Consider the following 21898-nt stretch of genomic DNA (forward strand, 5'->3'; position numbering starts at 1 on the left):
ATGCCAGAATTTATGGGATACAGCAAAAGCGTTTCGAAGAGGGAAGTTTATAGCGATACAGGCCTATCTCAACAAACAAGAAAAATCTCAAATAAACAATCTAACAATGCACCTAAAGGAACTGGAAAAAGAAGAACAAACAAAGCCCAAAATCAGTAGAAGAAGTGAAATAATAAAAATCAGAGCAGAAATAAATGAAATAGAGACCAAAAAAACAATAGAAAAAATTAATAAAACCAAGAGCTGGTTCTTTGAAAAGATCAACAAAATTGACAAACCTTTAGCTAGACTCACCAAGAAAAAAAGAGAGAAGGCACAAATAAGTAAAACCAGAAATGAAAGGGGAGAGGTTACAACAGACATCTCAGAAATACAAAAGATTATAAGAGAATACTATGAAAAGCTATATGCCAAAGAGTACAAATGGAAGTTGAAGACCCCGAAATGGATTCATTTTTAAATGACCCTTGCCTACTAGTTTTTTTCCCTCCAGGAATGTGACCACTTAAAGACTCACATTTACACTGGTTTGTAAGAAAGAAATGTGTGACCTGGACATGCAAAGTTATGTTCAAGAGGTAGATATGGCAAAATATCAGAGACTTCTGAGAGTTGAGTAGTATAAAAACATAGCGACTGATAGGGTATAGTGGATGATGGTGAGAAATTCAGATTTTGAAACTCTGGAACAGAGTTACTTGGCAAAGAAGTACTGAGTTCACTTTTTTTAAATTGAGATATAATTGACATGGCATTATATAAGTTTCACATGTAGAAGATAATGATTCTATATTTGTATATATTACAAAATGATCACCACAATAAGTCTAGTTAAAATCCCTCACCAGACTTACTTAGAAATTTTTTTTCTTGTGATGAGAACTTTTAAGGTTTACTCTCTTAGCAACTTGCAAATATACAGTGCAGTATTATTAACTATAGTCATATGCTGTACATTACATCCCCATGAATTATTTATTTTATAACTGGAAGTTTGTACCTTTTGACTCCCTTCACCCATTTCACCTACCCCCCAGCTCCCACCTCTGGGAACCACTAATCCATTCTCTGTATCTATGAGTTCATTTTTGTTTTGTCTTTTTGTTAATTCCACATATAAGTGAGATCATACAGTATTTATCTTTCTCTCTCTGACTATGTCACTTAGCATAATACCCTCGAGGTTCATTCAGGTTGTTGCAAATGGCAGGCTTTCCTTCTTTTTAAATGGCTAAATAATATTCCACTGTGTATGGGTGTGTGTGTATATAAGTACATATACACCACATCCTCTTTATGCATTCATCCATGCTGAATTCATTTTTAAACTTCTTATGTATAATCAGCAATTTTAGAAAGCCATTTAATAGTTTATTAAGCAGAAAATAAAACACCCAGGTGGGAGTATCTCATTTGTTTTTAGTTTTAATGAGTAGTTTTAATATGTAGTCCTTAAACCCCTAAGAGTTGGGGTTTTCCTTTCTGCATTTCACTCAGCTGAAGACACATCAGAGTGTTAATTTTCCTCAGGGCAACCTCCGTACTCGAGATAATCTTCTTCATCTGGAGTGTGTTCTCCCACTTTTTGACACCATTTCTTCAGGGACACCCCTTTCAAAATAATTCCTAGTTCCTTCTAAATATCCTCTTTGAACTGTGCTCATTGGATACCTCTATGGAGTGATTATTTAGAGTCCTGTGAGGATAGGACAAAAGAAATGATCTAAACATTGTGTAAACAACTGTTGATTACCCTCACCCTCCATCATGGTTCATTTCAGCATATTACTCATTTTGTGAGATTCATCTTTGACATAGTTCTTTCTTTTCCAAGCTGTCTTCTATATTCTTAATCTCTAACTAACTTTGAAATATTAAAAAAGACAGAGTACTTGATTTAGAAATCATTGTTCTCACCTAAGACAGAGGGAAATTTTTAGCATGTAATACAGTACATTATATCTCAATCATTGTTATTTACGCCCATGTTTATCCAGTTCTGAAGCCAGGTAAGCATAATGTATTAATAATGTATATTTATAACACATTTAATCATTGAAAAGAGTAAGTTCAAAGCCTTCTACCATATTTTTTAAAAAAATACTTTAATCCTATAAAAATGGCAAAATTAAGATATGAAAATACTTCCACATCAAATGATTGCTTCTGTTGTTATGATGCAAGAAAGGTGCGTAAGATTTTTATGTTTGTAGGGGCCACAGACTTTGACAGCAAGGAGGAAAATAAAACTTTTCTTTTTCCTCTCTAATATGAAGAAATGTACTTTTTTTTTTTTTAATTTTTTAAAGATTTTATTTATATTTTTCCCCCAAAGCCCCAGTAGATAGTTGTATGTCATAGCTGCACATCCTTCTAGTTGCTGTATGTGGGACGCGGCCTCAGCATGGCCGGAGAAGCGGTGCGTAGGTGCGCGCCCGGGATCCGAACCCGGGCCGCCAGCAGCAGAGCACACGCACTTAACCACTAAGCCACGGGGCCGGCCCTGAAGAAATGTACTTTAATTGCATAGAATTTTAACTTTCATTTGATTAAAAAAATTTAAAAAACATTAAAAAATAGCTCAAGTCTTAGTAAATTTGGCTCACCAAGTGAAAGTTTTTCCTGGTGTATCTTTACGTGCTAAACAGGCTATCTGATCTTGTAACTTTGGAGCCACAGTGCTTTAAAAAGCAGCGGGTTAGAATCTCAGAAAATATTCTGACAAGGTGTTCTTAGACAAGCTAGCCTACCATACAGTAACTGAAAATGTTTTCTTTTCAGTTCCAATTAAAGAACTGAAAGGGGAAGCCAGTTTTACCAAGTGAAAACAATTCAAGTGGAACACAGAGGAAATATGTCCCTCTTTGTTGCCTTATAAAAATTATATACCCGTTTATCAGTTCATATTGTTCAGTAGCAGAAGACTGCAAAGATCCTATTAATTTATCACCTAATTTCAAGTAATGTAATGAGAGCCATTTAATTCATGCATTTTGAGACATTTGAAAAAAATCCACACATTTCTAATAAATCCAACATAAGGAGAATTTTGCTTACTAACAAAATATAAGTTGTCTATGATATATTTTTTTGTGTCTTGTTTTGGAGAGACTGCTCTCCACTGCTTCTTTTCAACCCCACTTCCAGAAACGATTTATTGTTAACATCTTTGTGTGAATTGGTTTGTGTTATTCCTCAGGAATGATTTTAGGTTTAGGGAGGGTCACAGATCAGTCCTCAGAAATGATGCTCTTGTGAGACACATTTGATGGAGTAGTGTGTAGGGGAGGAAAAATCTTTTCCTCTACCTCTCTTAGGTTCTCCAGGTGGGGTTCTGTAAGTAAGACTGGCCAAAGAAATTAACAAGAGAAAAACATGTGCATTGCACATGTACATATGGAAGCACCCAACGATCAGTAATCCAGAGGGATGTTTAGAACTTGGGTTTATATACCATCTTATGCTACAACAAAGGAAAAGCGATTTGGGGCTTGAGGGTGAGGGAGGCAAGTTCTGGGAAGGTGACCAGAAAAAGTGTGGTAAACAAGGATTGCCTAGTAAGGTTTGTTATGCAGATTTAAGGCTTGCCTTTACAATTGATGTGTTGTACAAGTCCTCTTCTTAGTATAGCATTTCCATCTTAATGCCTTTTTTTCCTACATTTCCATCTTTACAAATGGAAATCTCCTTTATAAATAGAAATTTCCTTTACAAAAGGAAAATGGGGGCCCTGTTTTTAGAGCTTTTCCTGCATCTGCCGGTTTTCAATGGCCTTTAGCTCAAAATAATCCGTATGCCAAATAGGCATATTTGGGGCTGGCGTATTCTGGTACCCTTCAAGAGTCGGGGTGACTGTGTTTACATTCCAGCTCCACCACTGTGCCTTGGGCAAAGTAATTTATTTCTCTAAGTCTTAGATTGAGTAAAACTACTACTTCCTAGGTTCGTTCAGAAATTTCAGTGAGATAATGAGTATTACTCAACACAGTGTCTAGCGCATAAGGATACTAACTGCTATTATTATTTTTATTATTATTATTATTGCTACTGCTACTACTATACCACTAATAGTATTGTGATTTGAAGAAGGCTAGAGGCTTTCTTGGTTCCTCTAATAATCAATCCAGTTAAATGACTGCTTATGGTTCCTATTTTTAAGACTGAAGATCTTGAAGGACTTTTAAGAATTCCCTTACATTACAGTAAATTTGTGAGTGGGGAGAGAATTGCCCTTCCCTCTTTTCTTCTTTTACTTCCCTTCTCATTTTACATTCTTTTTGAAAAAAGAAATTTCTTTCCTGTCTGTTTATTGTTTCCACTCTCTCATCATAGCTCCAGGGACAACATTGCTCTAATGGTAATATCTTCTTCAGGAATGATTCTAAGATGTTTTACTGATTCTTATCTCTGATTCCCCTTTATTTGTGTTTTCCTATTCAGATTTCTCTCTCCTGTTATGCTAATGTGGAAGCATTATGAGCCTCTTGAGTATAAGTGCCTGGGTGATTTGGACCCTGCTTAGAAGAAAGGTTTTCTTCTTTGATTTTTGAAGAAATTGAGGTCAAACCAAATGATGTACTGTCAAGAAATATTATTAGCTTAATATTTTGGTCTTTGAAAATCATTTCACGTTTTCTAAACCTACTAGATAGTATCAGATGTAATTTTATAATTTAATTGTTTCGAGATAATAGCAAGAGTAGTGAATTTTTCTAACAGTGATTATTTTAACCATAATTAGTTTTTCTCATGCTGTTTTTCTGTTTTCCAAAATCTCAAAAATTAATGTATATTACTTTTATAATAGAGAAAAATGTTCATTTTTATAAGAACAGTGTTTTTTCATTATTTTATGTATACTAATTACTTTATGCATCTTTTTTCTAAAATTATGTAACAGGTTCAGCCTCATAAAATCTGTAAGCCCAACTCCTCAAGTGAACAATTCTGTCTTTAAAATTATTTCAACAAAGAATGTTATAATTAGTGTCTTTGATAAAAGAGTAAATAGGTAGAGAATCATTAAGTGGTCCCCAAGTGTACTTTTTATTTTCCTAAGTGTATTTTTAAATATAATTGATATTATTAGACTAAAAAAAGCAGAACTGATATGACAGGTCACTAAATTATTTTACAAAATATACAGCCTTGTATGTCAAGACGTTGGAGTATGTTATGTTACCTGTTGCTGTTTGCCTGGAAAATTGTTATCATTCAAAACTGATCTCCGTTTGGAGTGAAACCTTCTGTTACCCACATAATAGTTAATTTCTTCCTCCCATTTTCTACCTTTGCAATTGATAGATACTTCCATTCCAGTACTTGTTGAAAATCGGTTAAGAAAAAGGACTCTGCAGTCTTACAGGCTTAGGTTCTAAATCTAGTTATTCTACTTACTGCTCTTCATGGTGGACATGCTATTGTGAACATCTCCAAATGTTAGTTTTCTTCATCCATAAAATGACATTGTGTCAGTAGGATGCATTAGGTTATGCTGTATAACAGATGATTTAAAAAATCTCAATGGCTTATAACAAAAAAAAATGTATTTCTTGCTCATGCTACATATCCGTCATGGGTTTACCAAAGCTCTGTTCAAGTTGTCTCCGCTTCAGAACTTAGACTGTGGAAGAGGGGGGAAAAAGAGAGATGTAGAGAAGCACTGGCTTTTCTTAAAAAACAAAAATCCAGGACCAGACGGCTTCCCTGGTGAATTCTACCAAGCGTTCAAAGAAGACTTAATACCTATCCCTCTCAAACTCTTCCAAAAAATTGAAGAGGAGGGGAAGCTTCCTAACTCATTCTATGAGGCCACATTATCCTGATACCAAAGCCAGACAAGGACAACACAAAAAAAGAAAATTACAGGCCAATATCACTGATGAATATCGATGTAAAAATCCTCAACAAAATACTAGCAAATCGAATACAACAATACATTAAAAAGATCATACACCATGATCAAGTGGGATTTATACCAGGGATGCAGGAATGGTTCAACATCCACAAATCAATCAACGTGATACACCACATTAACAAAATGAGGAATACAAATCAGATGATCATCTCAATAGATGGAGAGAAAGCATTTGACAAGATACAGCGTCCATTTCTGATAAAAACTATGAATAAAATGGGCATAGAAGGAAATTACCTCAACATAATAAAGGCCATATATGACAAATCCACATCTAATATCATGCTCAACAGTGAAAAACTGAAACTTATCCATTTAAGAACAAGAACCAGACAAGGATGCCCGCTTTTGCAACTCTTGTTTAATGTACTATTGGAAGTCCTAACCAGAGCAATCAGGCAAGAAAAAGAAATAAAAGGGATCCAAATTGGAAAGGTAGAAGTAAAAATCATCATTATTTGCAGATAACATGATTTTATATATAGAAAACCCTAAAGAATCCACCAAAATACTGTTAGTTTTTTGACTACAGTAAATGACTACAATAAAGTTACAGGATACAAATCAACATAGAAAAATCAGTTGTGTTTCTATGCACTAGCAACGAAGTAGCATAAAGAAATTAAGAATACAATCCCGTTTACAATCACAACAAAAAGAATGAAATACCTAGGAATAAACTTAACCAAAGAGGTGAAAGACCTCTACACTGAAAACTATAAAACGTTGTTGAAAGAAATCAAAGAAGACACAAAGAAAAGGGAAGAGAACCACTGGCTTTAAACCTTCTGCCCAGAAATAGCGCCTGTCATTTCTGCCCACATTTCATTGGCCATTGCAAGTCACACAGCTGCTCTTGAGTTTAACTAGGCAGAGATTATAACACTCCCACAGAGAAGGAAACCAGAATATTTGGCAAACAGTGATACAATCTACTACAGAAATAATAAAAATACCTACATCATAGAGTGAGAGATCAGATGAGATAAACATAAACTGCTCAGCAGAGTGCCTAACACAAGTCAGTGCTTAATCATCAAAGGAGGCAGTTATGTGTTTACATGTTTATAAAATTCAGAGGAGGTTATTGTCTTTTTTGCTTCCCCATCCCAGAAACATAGTTTGTTGTTTAATGCTTGCTTAGCCATATCATTTTACATATCAAACAACTCTAACTAGAGCAGTTAAATCACTAGAACATTCTTTCTACTGTATACCGCCTAACACATGAAACAAAAGTTATCTAACGTTAGCCTCATTTTGGATAATCAGACCATTTATAAGTGGGATTTAAATATTTTAAAGATTTTATTTATTTATTTTTCCCCCAAAGCCCCAGTACATAGTTGCCTGTCATAGCTGCACATCCCTCTAGCTGCTGCATGTGGGACACGGCCTCAGCATGGCTGGAGGAGCGGTGCCTCGGCGCGCACCCGGGATCTGAACCCGGGCCGCCAGCAGTGGAGCGCACGCACTTAACCGCTAAGCCACAGGGCCGGCCCAAGGGATTTAAATATTTTAAAATAAATCTTTAGCATCTGCCTTCCCATTGGATTCTTTAATTATTTATATCATGTTTAAGAGAAGCCAATACAATTGTCTGAGTTGAATGCTCAATCTAACTGGGCTGCATTTTCCACATTAAATTGATCAGCTATGATTTGTTCTTTTAGTGTTTAGTAGACTCAGTCTTTTTTTTTTCAAAATGGAAGAAAAGGCAATTATATGTATATTATACATCAGTTTTTTAACAAATGCCTGTTCATATTATATAGTGTTTGAGTCACAACAGATTTTACAGTCAGTTTTCCTCTTTATTTTATTTTAAAATTAATACAGTAAAATTGAGTTTTTCATGTGTGTTCAGTTTCATGAATTTTAACATATGTATGGATTCGTGCAACCGTCACCACAATCAGGGTACAAGAACTCGCTTTTGATTTCTTGACGTTAGCAGAGCAGAATAATAATTTGAAAATAAAACCAAACACTGATAATATCTGTTGAAAATAAATGTATGTATAATTACAACTCTAAGCATTTTGACATTAGTATTAAGATGTATATTTTTATCTTTGTAATGCAAAGTCTGATTATTCACTCTGACACTAAGATGAAGTAATGGTAAAGGAGCATTGAAGTCCTTTTAACATTTCTGTGAAAGCTAATTAGAACGGACATTTTGTCTCAACTTATTTTAACACAAATACTGAAAACGTTAACTCTTTGCCGTTTAGAAGTGAATTTCCTGTTATAATTAAGTTATAGATCGAATGTAAATTACAATCTGTTCAAAATACCTAATCCTTTCCATTTGGGACATAAGGATTGGAAATGTTCTCTTTTTATTCTCCCTCATTCACTTTCCGGTGCTATTAATGATAATTTATTTTTAAATTGGTGAGAGTATATGTAAGTGCTCGTAATGCACCTGGTGTCTGTTACAATGTCATTAATGAAGTAATGGATGGAATATGATGCTCGTCTTATTTTATCCTGACTTATATGACTTTGAGAGTGTTGAAAGTGACTCCAGAAATAGGAACTGCTAGAACACAGGCATTGCTGTTTTGACCTTTAGCTAGAAGTCTTCGTAAGACGTACTCCAAAATAACATGTTGATTGATTGGGTCATTCAGTCGTTCATTTGTTCAACTATTATTTAAGTATTTCAGGTCCAGGCATTGAGCAAGGCAATGTGGAGATAGAGATAAACAAGATATACCCTTGGGATATGAGCATATCTGGTAAAAATGCAGGACAGGGAAATCAGTGCTAATAGAAGTCTGTAGAGTGTGCTCTGGCATTGAGAGTAGAGCTACCAACTACCTGGAAGAAGAGATATTGAAAAAAACGTAATATCACTACAACAGGGACGAACCTTGAAAACATTATGCTAAGTGAAATAAGCCAGACACAAAAGGAAAAATATTGTATGTGTAGGGGTGGAAGAATTTTTCTTCTACTCTCTAGGTTCTTTGGCTGATCTAATAATCAAATTGACATAAAACAGATTAACAGGAGAAAAACAAATTGAATTACTTACGTATGGGAGCCCCATAAGAATATGAGACCCAAGGGCGAGTTGGGCAGTTGAGACTTATATGCCATCCTGAACTAAGGAATTGGATAGGGGCCTGGGGTGTCAGAGGAGAGTAGGGTAATTCACAGGACAATAAGAATGGTAGATATTTGGTAATTAGATGTTTGCTGTGCCATACAGATAGGTCATTCAAATAAAAGTTATCTCTGGTAATAGCTCTTTCTCTGACCCAGGCCCCCTATCTAAATTCTTTTAAGTAAAGGGAGAGGTAGAAGTTTTTCTTGAGTCTGCTAGGTCTTGATTGACTTCAGCTCAAAGTAATCCACGTGCCAAAGTGGCACATTTGGGGAGGCTCATTCTGAACCCCTTCATATGATTTCACTTACATAAGGTACCTAGAATAGTAACATTAATAGAGACAGAAAGTAAAATAGTGATTACCAGTAGCTGGGGGGACCGAGTCATAGGGAGTTATTGTTTAATGGACAGAGTTTCAGTTTGGGATGATGAAAAAGTTCTGGAGATGGACAGTGGTGATAGTTGCACAACATTGTAAATGTACTTAATGTCACTGAATTGTACACTCAAAAATATTCAAAATGGGAATTTTTATGATATGTATGTTTTACCACAATAAAATAAAAAAACAATAGGAACCAAAAAAAGTGTATCATCATTTATAGTCCCCCCAATTCTCTTTTTAAGGTGACCAGTTTTTTAAAGGAATTTATAAATAACTGTTCCCCCTATCTTTTGTATCTATTATAATTTTTCCTAATAAGATCCTGTATGTAACAGCTAATCTCTATCAAATTTATGCTATTAGATTATTTGTGTTGTCCATACATATGGGTGAAACTGCCTCACTACCTTAATCAAGCTAATAATATTCAGAACATTTGAAATAGATTTGCATGAAATGATGTATTTAATAAATTCTAAATTGCTGTTTTATTTAATTGAAAAAATTGCCTACATGCTTTAACGTGGATGACCCTTGAAAACATTATAAGTGAAAGAAGCCAGTCACAGAAGACCACATATTGTGTGATTCTATTTATATGAAATGTCCAGAATCTGCAGATTTATCGAGCTAGAAAGTAGACTAGTGGTTGTTTAAGGCTGGAGGAAGAGGGTTGTGGAATGGGGGAAAATGTGAAGAGACTGCTAGTGGGCATAGGGTCTGTGTTAGGAGTTATAAAGATACTCTAAAATTAATATTGTGGTAATGGTTGCACAACCCTGTGAATATACTAAAAAAACATTTAATTGCATACTTTTTATGAGTGAATTGTATGGTATGTGAATTTTTCTCAAAGTATTTTTTAAATGTTTAAAGGTAATGATATAGTTTCTCTTTTTTTGAAGTGTTTTCTTGCTTTATCATATATCTTAGATAACTTGAGAACAGCAAAGCAATGTAAAGTTTAGCATTTTAAATGTGCATATACTTCCTAACAAAGCTATAATCTGAGAGGACTTTCTGACTGATAACTATCAATGTGAATGCCAATACGTCTGAACACAAGAATTAATATATTTTACCCACTCTCACACATTGAATTACTTTGTTAAACTAGTAGTATATATATTCAAACTCAGGTAGAATATGATGGTTAATTTGATGACTTCAGGGCAATAAAAATGAAACAGCAATTATTTTTAAAATGTACCTATACATAGGATTGCTTTTCAAAATTTTGCCTGTTTTCATTCAATTCATTATTTTTTTTTTGCTTTTTAAGTTCATAAAAAATTTACCCAACATTGAAGTGAGTATCAATTTGTAATAGGAGTGCTCTGTGTAAAAGCACCAGCTAGAAATACTGTTTTGTTGATCTGGTTAGCCGTTCTCTTCTGCCGGCCTATAAAATAGTCACCATCTGTATTTTAAGCAGCTTTTTAATACATCAATCCTTAAATTATAAGTGAACATATATTAAAATAGATACTATCTCCATGCTACTTGCTACCAGATCTTCCCAACAAAACGCACGCACACACACACACACCCTTGTGTGCACACATGCTTGCTAGCCTTCTTGCTTATCTCCTCAGGCTCTCTCACCCCACTCAGAGCACAGGGTTGCTTGTGCCTGCTATTTTTCTATTAGCCACATTTTGAACTAAGTGCTCCTTTTTCTTTTGGTTAACCTGGACCCTGCACATTGTTTATAAATTACTTCTATAAAAAAATACATCATGATTCCAATCTAAAGCTCCAACAGACTTAGAAATATAACCCATGGTGGGGCTACCTGTAAAGTGTTTGATTTTTACTTATGTATATATTTACTTATATATTAACATATAATTTTTCACTTGTTCCAAAAATTAAGGCAGGCTGATTGTATACTTGTTTACTTGCTTGAATATGTGCTTGTTTGCCTGCTTTAGCCAAACTGAACTGTTATTAATTGAAAATTTGTCTTCCTATCAAGTAGCAGTTGTATTTTCAATCTCTTTCAGTGTATCTTGATGTGGTTTTAACCCGTATCTATATTTGTATGTTTGGTGGCATACTTAACACAGTACTAGCCATTGTAGAGATTCAGGGAGAGGAGGAAAACATAATCCCTGCTGTTGTAGAGCTTCCATCTTGGAGATTCATTATCATATTGCAAGGTAGAACCAAGAGACACTTGGATAAGGCCAGGAACAGATTGCTGAGGAATCATGGAGGAAGAAGTAATCTCTTGCACCAGAGAACCTGTTAACTATAAGCTGAACCTTAAAAATAAGAGAAGAATTTTGAAAGGTAAAGAGACCAAAGGTTATCCTTAACCAACAGTGCTGAGTAAGAAGAGGGACAGAAGGAAAAACAAAACTAAAAATATGTACTTAGTCTCTTTGGGGGACATTAATTTATGTTAAGTCATGATTCTTTCAGTAGGAGAAATAGAGACTTTAATTAAGAGGCAAGGTTATTTTTATTTTGTGTTCTGGTGCCTACCATTAAAGGTTGCAAAGTCTATAGGATGAAGATGAAGGTAATTACTAGTGGGAAGTCTTATTTTGAGAGCCAAAGGGAAAAAACCACCAAATTTATCCTACTTGTTTGCTATTAACGTTTTAATTTGTAAATTGTCAAGGTTTCATCTAGTGCAGTATCCTGTTTATAGTAGGAGGCCACCCTGAGTGTTTGCAAGAGAAACTGCACTACCCTTTCTGGCCCGGGGTCATGTTTGCTGGGAGCCCCTTTCAAATTTATTTTATGTAAATCAGCACAAGTTATCTCTCAGTCACTTACTAGTTAAGGGAACCAGCTTGTTGAAAAGCTGCTCTGTTTATTGATAGGTTCCCATTAATCTGTGTGAAAATGTGTTACCATGAACTTTAAATACTGTCCAAGGAAGAAGAATAATTAGATAATTTCTATATTGAGTGCTTACATATAAGCACATACTGGATTATCTTATTTTATTTTCACAATAGCCCAGTAGCCCTGAGAGTTGGGTATTACCACTATCTCCATTTTACAGATGAGTGTAAACCAAGGCACAGAGATTGAGAGTGAAGTTTCATTTCATAAATTGTGTTATTTGTTAAGGTGTTGTATTTTACCACAATAGATATGTTGAAAGTTAGCTAAAGCTGAGGGTCCTGCCCCTTTAGAAAACAAAGGTTTTTGTACAATTAGTTTTCTTACACTGTTTAGGAATCTTGATGTTCAGGTGTGAAAAACCTGAAAGGCAGAGAATTAGAGCAGAAGGCCGACGTATTTACTATAGGGTTCATAATGATAAGTGTTGCCCTGCCTCACACAGCCTTGTCCACAGTAGATGTTCGGTATGAATATGAAGAGCCTACTGACTAAATACCCAGCCAAGAAATGTAACAGTTTTGTGAAGGGAATCTTCAGATAATGTGTTAACCAGTTATTTTTCTGCTAAATAAGAAATTCTTCAACTTCAGTTCCAATTTAGTAATTTATATATAACAAGATTAATTCCTGGTAGAGAACATAGATAAAGGATATCCAGGAGTAATATTGTTTGGCTAGTTGAATTTTGCAGTCAAAACAACTAAGCTGCTACTAAGAAGGTGACTGATTTGAGTTAATCACTCTTTTCTTCCACTTTGGTAAAAATGCTGATGCTCACAGTCAGTGGAAAGAAAATGGAGTAACAAAGGACATGGTTGATACATATGCATGCCTGACCCCTGAATAACTAAGAGGTGACTATATGGAATTAGCTGGCTCTTTGACTCCATAAGATAAAAATATTGTTCTAAGGATGAAATGAGATAACAGATGTGCAAGTGCGGTACTTTGAAAACTAAAAATCACTGGACACATGCAAGTTATTAAAGAGCAGTTCCTTCCTTGACATTTTTTTCTCTGTTAGACTCTGCCCTCCCTCCCTCACCCTGTCTGCCTCTCTCTCTTACTGTCTCTCTCACTCATTGGTGAGCCCACAGCCTTGCAGCCATGGAGAGGAGCTAAATTAGTCAATTCTCTTATTGCTTGCATAAATAGTTAAGTTACCACAGCTTTCCTTTTATCACTGTTTTTCCTACCCCCCTTATATTCTTGGAGGAATTTTAAAACAATCTCTGGGTTTCCTAATTTGTTTCACTCAACTTTGCTCTCTTTAACTTTGCAAGACAGATTCTTCTTCCTGTTCTTCCTTTATTTCTCTTCTTTCAAACTCTGCATCTTAAAGGTAGATGTCAGCAGGTGACCAGTGGTGAACTGAATGGCTTCATTGTCTCATACTGTGCCCTTTGCTTAGTAGGTACTCAAAAAATATGTGTTCATTAACTAGCTGAAAAAGAAACAGGTGAGTTGTAGATTGCTTTTTTTTCTCTTTCAGTATTAAAAAAAAAAGTGTTGACTTGCCCTAAATTTAGAACCTTTATTCAAGTACACAAGACTGTATGACCTCAACTCTTTGCCTAAAATATTGCTATTTTTCCTGCTGATGTAACAAGGCAGAATATAAAACTTCTTTGAGGCAAGAGAGGAATGGTGTTTATTTTGAAGTATTGAAAATCTTTGTACTCTTTTAGGGATTACATGAGCTTATCTCTGTATTGTCACCTAAGAGAGACAATGAGCATGAGGAAATAACTCATATGAGGAATCCTACGAAAGGAATATTAAATTCCCAAATGTCATCATAGAGTACTGCCCATTGACATTCACTTTAAGAGCCCAGATGATCTGTTTTCAGCGATGTTTATTTGCTTGCACTTGTGAGTGTTGATCTTAGGGAAACCGTTCCCCAATTTGTTAAAATGATTAATGTTTTCTCTTATTTTTTTAAAGGAAATGGCAAAAATCCTTAATCATCCTAGAGTCTACGCTTTTCTGCACATACCAGTCCAATCTGCCTCTGACACTGTCCTCATGGAAATGAAAAGAGAATACTGTGTGGCTGACTTCAAAAGAGTAGTGGATTTTCTGAAAGAGAAGTAAGTCTGTTAATACTTATGAAAATAACCATTTCTTTTTTCTTTCAAAAGCATGTGGCAAAAATGCACTTATTGTAGCCACAGTTAAAGGTACCAGAGTTCGAAGGCGAGACTTTTGAAGCTTTCAAAGCCTTTAAGTTTTCTTAGGCACCCTTGATGTGGTTTCTTCTTTCTCCTCAGTTTATATCCACCTTCCACCTGTGCATGACACACCATTAACTTGTGTAAGGTTGCCAGTCTTTCTAAGGTAACATGCATTGTGATCATTTTTATACCTGACCTAGTAGATGAAACCTGCTTTAGCTTTGCTCTGCTTAAATCTCTTTTCATATGGCTTTTTGAAGTTGTGAGCTGATTTTGACATGGAGGTAGACCAAATCATGTAACTACAAAATAGATAATTTTCTACTAAATGGCATTTTTTGAAGAGTATCTGGAACGTCTTTGCTTTTACACGCTTCTCCCTGTAGTTTACTTGAAGAATTGTGATTTATAAGGAGATTTGGGGATTCTATTTTTTATAGTTCAAATTGCTTTTCACCAAAATTAAGGCATATTTACACAATCTCAGACATGAATGATCATTTTGTTTCCACAGAAAACACTTGCAGCCGATAATTATATTCTTCAAAATCCTCCTTCTCATCATCACCAAACGTTGAATGCCTTCTGTGATTATACAAGGCAGGAAATAGTGCTGGCCAAGGCTATACAGAACCTTCTCATGTCTAGGGCACTGTTCTCCCCCTTGGGGATATGTCATTTATCTTGGCATATTTGTGGCATGGGTCTTCCCACTCTCCATTAATTTTTTTCCATAATTTTTGCTCTGTTGTTTTTCTTAATTAAGATACAACTTTTTGTTTCCATCTTCTTGTTTATAATTATGTACCTTTGTACCATGTTAAAGTACTACATGGATATGATTGCTTTATACAAATTGTAAGCAATTATTTTTTCCACCTTCAATTAGTCACTTATCCTGACTACATACAAATCTTTTAAAATCTTTTTCTTTTGTTTACTTTCTCCTTCCTTCCTCATCTTTCCTTTATGTGTCTTTCTAATTTTTTTTTCACCTCTAGGCGTTTCTTGATTATCCTAACCACCAGAAATAAAGACACTCAGTATGCATTTAAACAATTACGGCCAATTGTTCGAATATTCAAATCAGTGTATAGAAGATATATTTATTCTAGGATTTCATAATTATAATCATTAAGTATATACAGCCTTCAAAGCAGAAAAGAGAATAATGACGGATCTCTACTATCTCTAATACTTTCTGATCTTGAATAGAACTGAGGTCAAGGCTAAAGCATAAGGATTTTTATGTTAGATGCCTCTTGTTGGCCTGTATCCCTCCTTTGCATTTATTCTAGCTTATTGTAGGTAAACTTCTCTCATGTAAGAGAGTCCTTTTGGGCACGCTGGCACTAGTGAATGGAATGTTGTCAAAATTGCAAATAAATTGTTGCACCTGTGAAATTTCTTGCCTCCTGCTTACTAAAGCAGTAGCAAATAATGTGCACAATTCATACCTGTTGCACAAGATTTTGCCAAGTGTAGACGGGCATCCTGTTGTGCAGAATAGACTAGAACACTTCCCAAATAGTTTGTTGCATCAGTGTGATTCAGTGTGGTTGAGGAATCAACACCTTTCTTTTACCTCCGTTTGGGTGAGTGCTGACTCAATTGTTTGTGGAATTACTGTGGCTACTTAACTGGGCAACAATTTCACAACAAGTTCTAGCCTTTTATGTTGCTCCAAAGATGGACCTTTTAAATCTGTTGCATCTTGAACAGTTTCAGCAACATCCATGAGCTATAGAGAAGTCAAGAGATGATCACATCAAAGTATTAGAAAATAGTCTCTTGCCTTTATTCATGGGCTAAGCTCGTTGTCCTTTCTTTGGATTCTGAGTTACTCTGAGGCATCTGTGTAGCTTTTCTAGAACTATTCCAACTGGCTGGAAGACCCCAGAACCAAGTACTCTACCCAGGGTTCTCCAGTATTTCCAGCACTGGAAATATCAGAGATTCCTGGAGAGGATTTTGGAGATGCCTGGAGAAGACACACTGTCCCGTACCCATCCATCCACAGTTTCAGTTCAAGTGCTATGAATCACTGGAATTGTAGAATGTGAGTCTAGCCAGTTAGCATCTCCAGGGGATTTTTTTATTAACTCTGTATTGTGTATATGCAGTGAAGGCAGAAGCAACCCTGGTATACACTTTCATACTTAGATTATGACTTTATAGCTTATAAGATGTATTGAAAAACTGTAGAAGACAGTCAATATGATATGCCTGATATACAGAGCAGACGACTGAGCAAAATTACAAGTACCCTTTGGAAAAAAAGAAGAAATAAGATTATCACTACTAACAAGGTGATCCTTACGTAATTTTAGACACTTCATCAGAACCATAAGATATATACAGTCTTTCATATACAGCCTCACTCCTGTAAGGACAATATGATCCATCTTTGCTCTTTGTGAAAAAGTTTGCCTGTCCTCTTGGGGAAGTCCCTTCATCCAATGAACAATTTTTAACTATGATGAACATTTAGAAATAAATGAAATATTTTAAACAGACTTCTGCTCTATTTTGCTTATTTTTCCCAATAAAAACCAGTATAACCTTATGCCAAATAGATCAGTGCTTATTGGAAACACCAAAGTTTCAGGCGTTTCTGTAGACCCACTAGTCTGGATAACTGATCCAGCACAAAGTTGTTTTGGCTGGTGTTTATTAAAATTCAATACAATATTGTATTCTTAGAAAGAGAGTCTAATACTATCATGTTGCCCTGTTTTGTGCCTAACACTCATTCATAAAATGGCCCTGACTTACAATGGTGTTGGGTTTGGTGCTCTCTTCTTCTATCTGCTTTTTAGCTCCTGTGTAAATGTGGCCCTTTTCATTTCCATCTTGTTTTCTCTGAAGCCTTTGAAGGCTTTTTTGTAATGAGCCTTTATTTTAACAAAAAAGAGTCTCATTTATTTTTTCCTCCATCAGTGTGAGGCTTCTCAAATATTCGTATTATGAATTAGGGACACAGCATTTCCTAATCTCTGTCTTCAAAAAATCCAATCTTTAAAACAACCTACAGCATTTAAGACTCAAATTTAAACCATAGGAGTTTACCTGAAGCTGTAGGCTTTTAAACTATTAACTCAGTGCTATTTGTGGTGCCATGTTTCTCAGACAGTGGAGGTGAAATCTTTTTAATTAATTTTCTTTACAGTTGAAATTGGCGCATGTTTTAGCTGAGAGCAATATAAGTTTACATGTGAGCCAACTTGAAGCTGATTCATTATTCTCTTCACTTGTTTGAAAGTTGGCAGCTATTATCATAACAGCAGCTGGATTTAGGATAACCTAGTAGTGTTGGCACATGTTGAAGCATATGGGAATTTATTAAATCATGCAACCTTTGCAAAGAAAAGTGTCTAAATTATTTAATATACTAATTTAAAACAGCTGGTCATCAGCAGACACTCATGACTTAAATTATTCTATTCACATTTATTAATCCAGTTGGAAAATTAGCTAAGCAATTTGATGTTTTTATTTAAATGGATAAGATGATTCCTTGAAATGTGTAATGGGATTTGTAGAGATTTGGAAGAAAACTATGGAACAAAGCAAGAGATGTCATTCTGATTTTAGAAAGATTCATGTTTTTATAATTTTTAGTAAATACTTCATAAATTTTACTACTTTCATTAATTGTCACTTAACTGGCTTCTCTCTTATGTTTTTAAAGTATTACTAGGATAAAAAAAGTATAAAATTTAAATCATTAATTTTTATGTTTTTGTGTAATTTTGAAAGAGGCACTTCCCAAGGAGAGGCTTTTTCACTTGGACGTGTTGGAGATGATATAATTACGCTTCCCAAGACCTTAGGGCCTTACACGTCGACTTTAATTGGGCCCCCGTCATTTGAGCGGCGTTCAGTTTACACAGTGACTCCCCAACATAAACCATATATTCACATATATTCGAAAAATGACAACACGCGGAGGAGTTCTTCTCTCAAGGATATGTTCTAATACTAAGTGAAAGAATCTCTGAGTCCTCCGATCACACATGAACGTGTGAAAGAAATATGTAATATCCTATTGATAGGTACATTTTAAGAAATGAAACAGCTAGTATAATAAAAGACCTGTCTGTTTACATAAATTATTTTGTTGGAAGTCCAATGGCTTTTATGCTAACTAGACCTTAAACTTGGAAGACAAAATCCATCTCTCTCATTCAGTAAAGACGTGTTCGAATGAATTAATGCCCAGTTGTGTGTTTACCTGCAAGTTGCATAGATCTGAAGTAAGTTGCACCTTAATCTCCCATCTTTGTGTTGACTTTTAATTCCATGATATTATCCATCTCAGAATTGGCCATTATTATTTATCAGTGTAGTGTGTACTTCTGGATTAATTTGTCTTGTTGAGTCCAGAATATTACCCTTTTAGCACTGATATCCATTCACACTCCCTGAATTTACTACACCTAGAGATTGCCCAGGGAAATGCCACAGCCAATAACCAATGAGCACTCAGGGATAAAGGAGACTCTTGTAGTGGGGTGAAGTGGCAGCCTTGCAGAGAAAGTTCTGTCTTCTGATCTCTCCACTGTATACTCAGACAGTGAAGGAGCATAAGGGCCTGAAGCCGGGATCACTTTGGCAGGATGATTTCCGTGAGTCACAGAGTTATCTCATATTGTCCAGCCTATCCTATGACCTACTTTTTCAGTCTATCTGCAAAAAAAAATGATGCTAACTCATTAATACCCTGTGTTCTTTTTCTTCCTTTTGTTAGTCCCAGTCATCCATGTGTTCATATTGACGCAGTCTGATAAAAGACAAGTTATGTTAAATTTGTATTTTATTCTGTTATATTTTTCCAATCTAGTTTTATTCCTAGTGACTTGAAAACATTAAGTAGCAATATTTGTCACAACAGAAGAAAAGAAATTGGAAAAAAAAAAAAGAATGATTCAGCAATGATTAGATAATTAAGTTTTCTTCCAGATGCATTCCCAGATGTGTTTCTGTTCACTGAATAACCATCTCCAAAATAATTTAAGCAAAATACTTCCTTCGAAGATGTTTTCTGGCTTTATTTCATCATTTCTAATATCTTCAACTAGGTTGTTATTTTGGGTGTCCCTAAGGTCTTGTTCACTATTATGTCAGACTTTTTTTTTTGAGGTAGTGAAATTCTATTCTTTTCCCTTCTCTCCCTTGCTACTTAAATTTTTTCAAGAGAATGAGTACATATCATCGGAACAGTTATCTAGTAGAAAAACATTTACTTTTTTTTTTCAACATGATATTATATTCGTTGGTTTGAAAGCAATTACATTTTCTGTTGATTTAGCTTTCCATTTTTCTTCTATCCTGGTCAAAAGAGAAATCTCATCGTTCCTAATCTCCTTCCGTCTTACATCCTTCCTTAATAATGATTGTGTTATTCCTTTCAGAAACCAAGAAGCTACCTCCTCTTAATCCTTTGTACATTTTCCTTACCTCAGCGTTTTGTTGTAAACATAAAGGTCAAATCACATATCTATGAAGTAATATACTAATAGTGAGCTTTCCTTTTGGTGACAGAGTGCTTTTCATATTCCATGGGGCTTGCATATTATGTCATGATATTGTCACAAAAACCTAACCAAGTATGTTGGACAGGTATTTTTTAATCTTTATTTTATAAAGTGAATGTCAGAGTTCTGAATGGTTAAAAAGACTGGTTGAAAGCCCACAGTGAATTAATGCATAATAGGACCAGATGTGCAGTTTCTGCTGCGTAGCAATCTATCCCCTGATTCCAATAACACATACTAATTAAATGATTCTCTTTTTTTAAAATTACTTTATTAAGACACATAACCTGGTAGAATTTAAAAACCAGAGGGGTATAGCTCTAATATGAATTATTTGAGTGAAATTCTCTTATATATATAAATGTCGTGGAAAGTTACCTTTTACTTGAACGCTGAGGCCGGTACTGCTCCTTCCATATTACCATACTTTATTGTTGTCCTTGGACTTGTTTTTTTGTAGGTAACATTGGTTTATAACATTATATAAATTTCAAGTGTACATTGTTATATTTCGCTTCTGTATAGACTACATCATGTTCATCACCAAAAGTCTAGTTGCCATCTGATTCATTTTTTTATTTATCAAATTTGTGCCCAGCACTGTAATAAATGCAGCAATAACACCACCAATATACTTATATTGTATATTATTATACAATGTATAATATTATACAATATACTTATATTGTATATAAGTATACAATGATACTTAATATGGTAATAGTAACAGTACCAATAGCTAATATTTTTGACTGTTTACTATTGTGCCAAGCACTACTATGAGGGCATTGCATTTATTTGCTTATTTAATCCTCAAGGCTCAGGATGTTACATAATTTGCCCATGGTCATTCGGTTAGTGATAGAACTTTGGTAAAAACTCAGGCCATGTAATTCCTGAACCAGTATTCAACCATTGTGCTATGTATGCTCTTGGTATAATCTAAGGCATATCACTGTAGGCGTGGAGACAGTAGGGTAGACTAACAAATATTGAGGAGATAAATTTTACAGTGTGCACTTAGAAGGGAGGATGAGGAAGGTATGCATGAGTGTCAAGGAGGCTGTTTGGTATCTTATCTCAAGACAGTAGAAGATGATATAGTTAACCAAGATAGGGCAATGAGAAGAAGGAGGAATTTGGGTGGAAAAGATGTGTTTGGTTTTGAATATATTGAATTTGAAATGCCTGTCTAGGAAACCCAGGGGAGAGCCCCTGTAGGCTATAGAAAATATAGGTCAAGAGCCCAAGAGGGAGATGACAGTCTAGAGATAAATGCTTGGGACTAATTACGATTTGAGGGTAGGTGAAGCTGTGGGTGATGAGATCATCCAGAAGAAAGAAAATGGAAGGCAAAGAACAGAAGTCTAAGGAACATGAGTACTTAAATGATGGAAAAGGAAAAAGGATTCTGTGACAGATTGAAAAGTCAGAGTCAGGCCAGTGTAGGGGACGACCCAGGAGGAAACGACACCATGGAAGTTAAGGGACGTTGCAGTTTTAGGAAAATGAAAATGGTAAGGATCAAATGTCGACTAGAGTTGCCTCCTATAAGCAGACACGGGGCTAGGTGCTCTGGGTTATATGAAGAAAAAATAAAAAGCGTTGTTAGATTACTTTCTTTCCCAAATACTGTAAGTGTTCAAAAGCTATTGAGATGTCATAATGTCTAATATCAGAACAAGTCTTCATTGTCCTTTGGCGACTGCTGCGTCCCCAGTTCCTAGCACAGTGCTGAGTTAGTCTTCCTTGATCCCCATATTGCTACACTGTATGCATGGCATCAGGGGTCAGGGGCAGGAGAGCAAGAAACAGGGATAATATGTATTTGTTGAATGAATGACATTTATTCTGGAACCAGTAAGATTAAGGCTTAGAGTAGTATTTCTCAGTCTGTTT

At 35.2% G+C, this 21898-nt stretch overlaps 1 protein-coding gene across 6 annotated transcripts in view; it reads left to right on the forward strand.

Moving 5' to 3' along the window:
• The window catches only part of CDKAL1 (CDKAL1 threonylcarbamoyladenosine tRNA methylthiotransferase), a 657675-nt gene that overhangs the window by 392548 nt on the left and 243229 nt on the right, over window positions 1-21898 (forward strand). For all 6 annotated transcript variants that reach the window (XM_087438080.1, XM_014788718.2, XM_087438079.1 and 3 more), the window contains one exon: window positions 14233-14378. In XM_087438080.1, coding sequence (XP_087294206.1) covers window positions 14233-14378 — 146 coding nt within the window. The remainder of the gene's footprint in view (window positions 1-14232; window positions 14379-21898) is intronic.

This window comes from Ceratotherium simum, chromosome 13 (assembly GCF_057802395.1).
Source record: "Ceratotherium simum simum isolate JZ-2026a chromosome 13, ASM5780239v1, whole genome shotgun sequence".
Taxonomy (NCBI): Eukaryota; Metazoa; Chordata; class Mammalia; order Perissodactyla; family Rhinocerotidae; genus Ceratotherium; species Ceratotherium simum.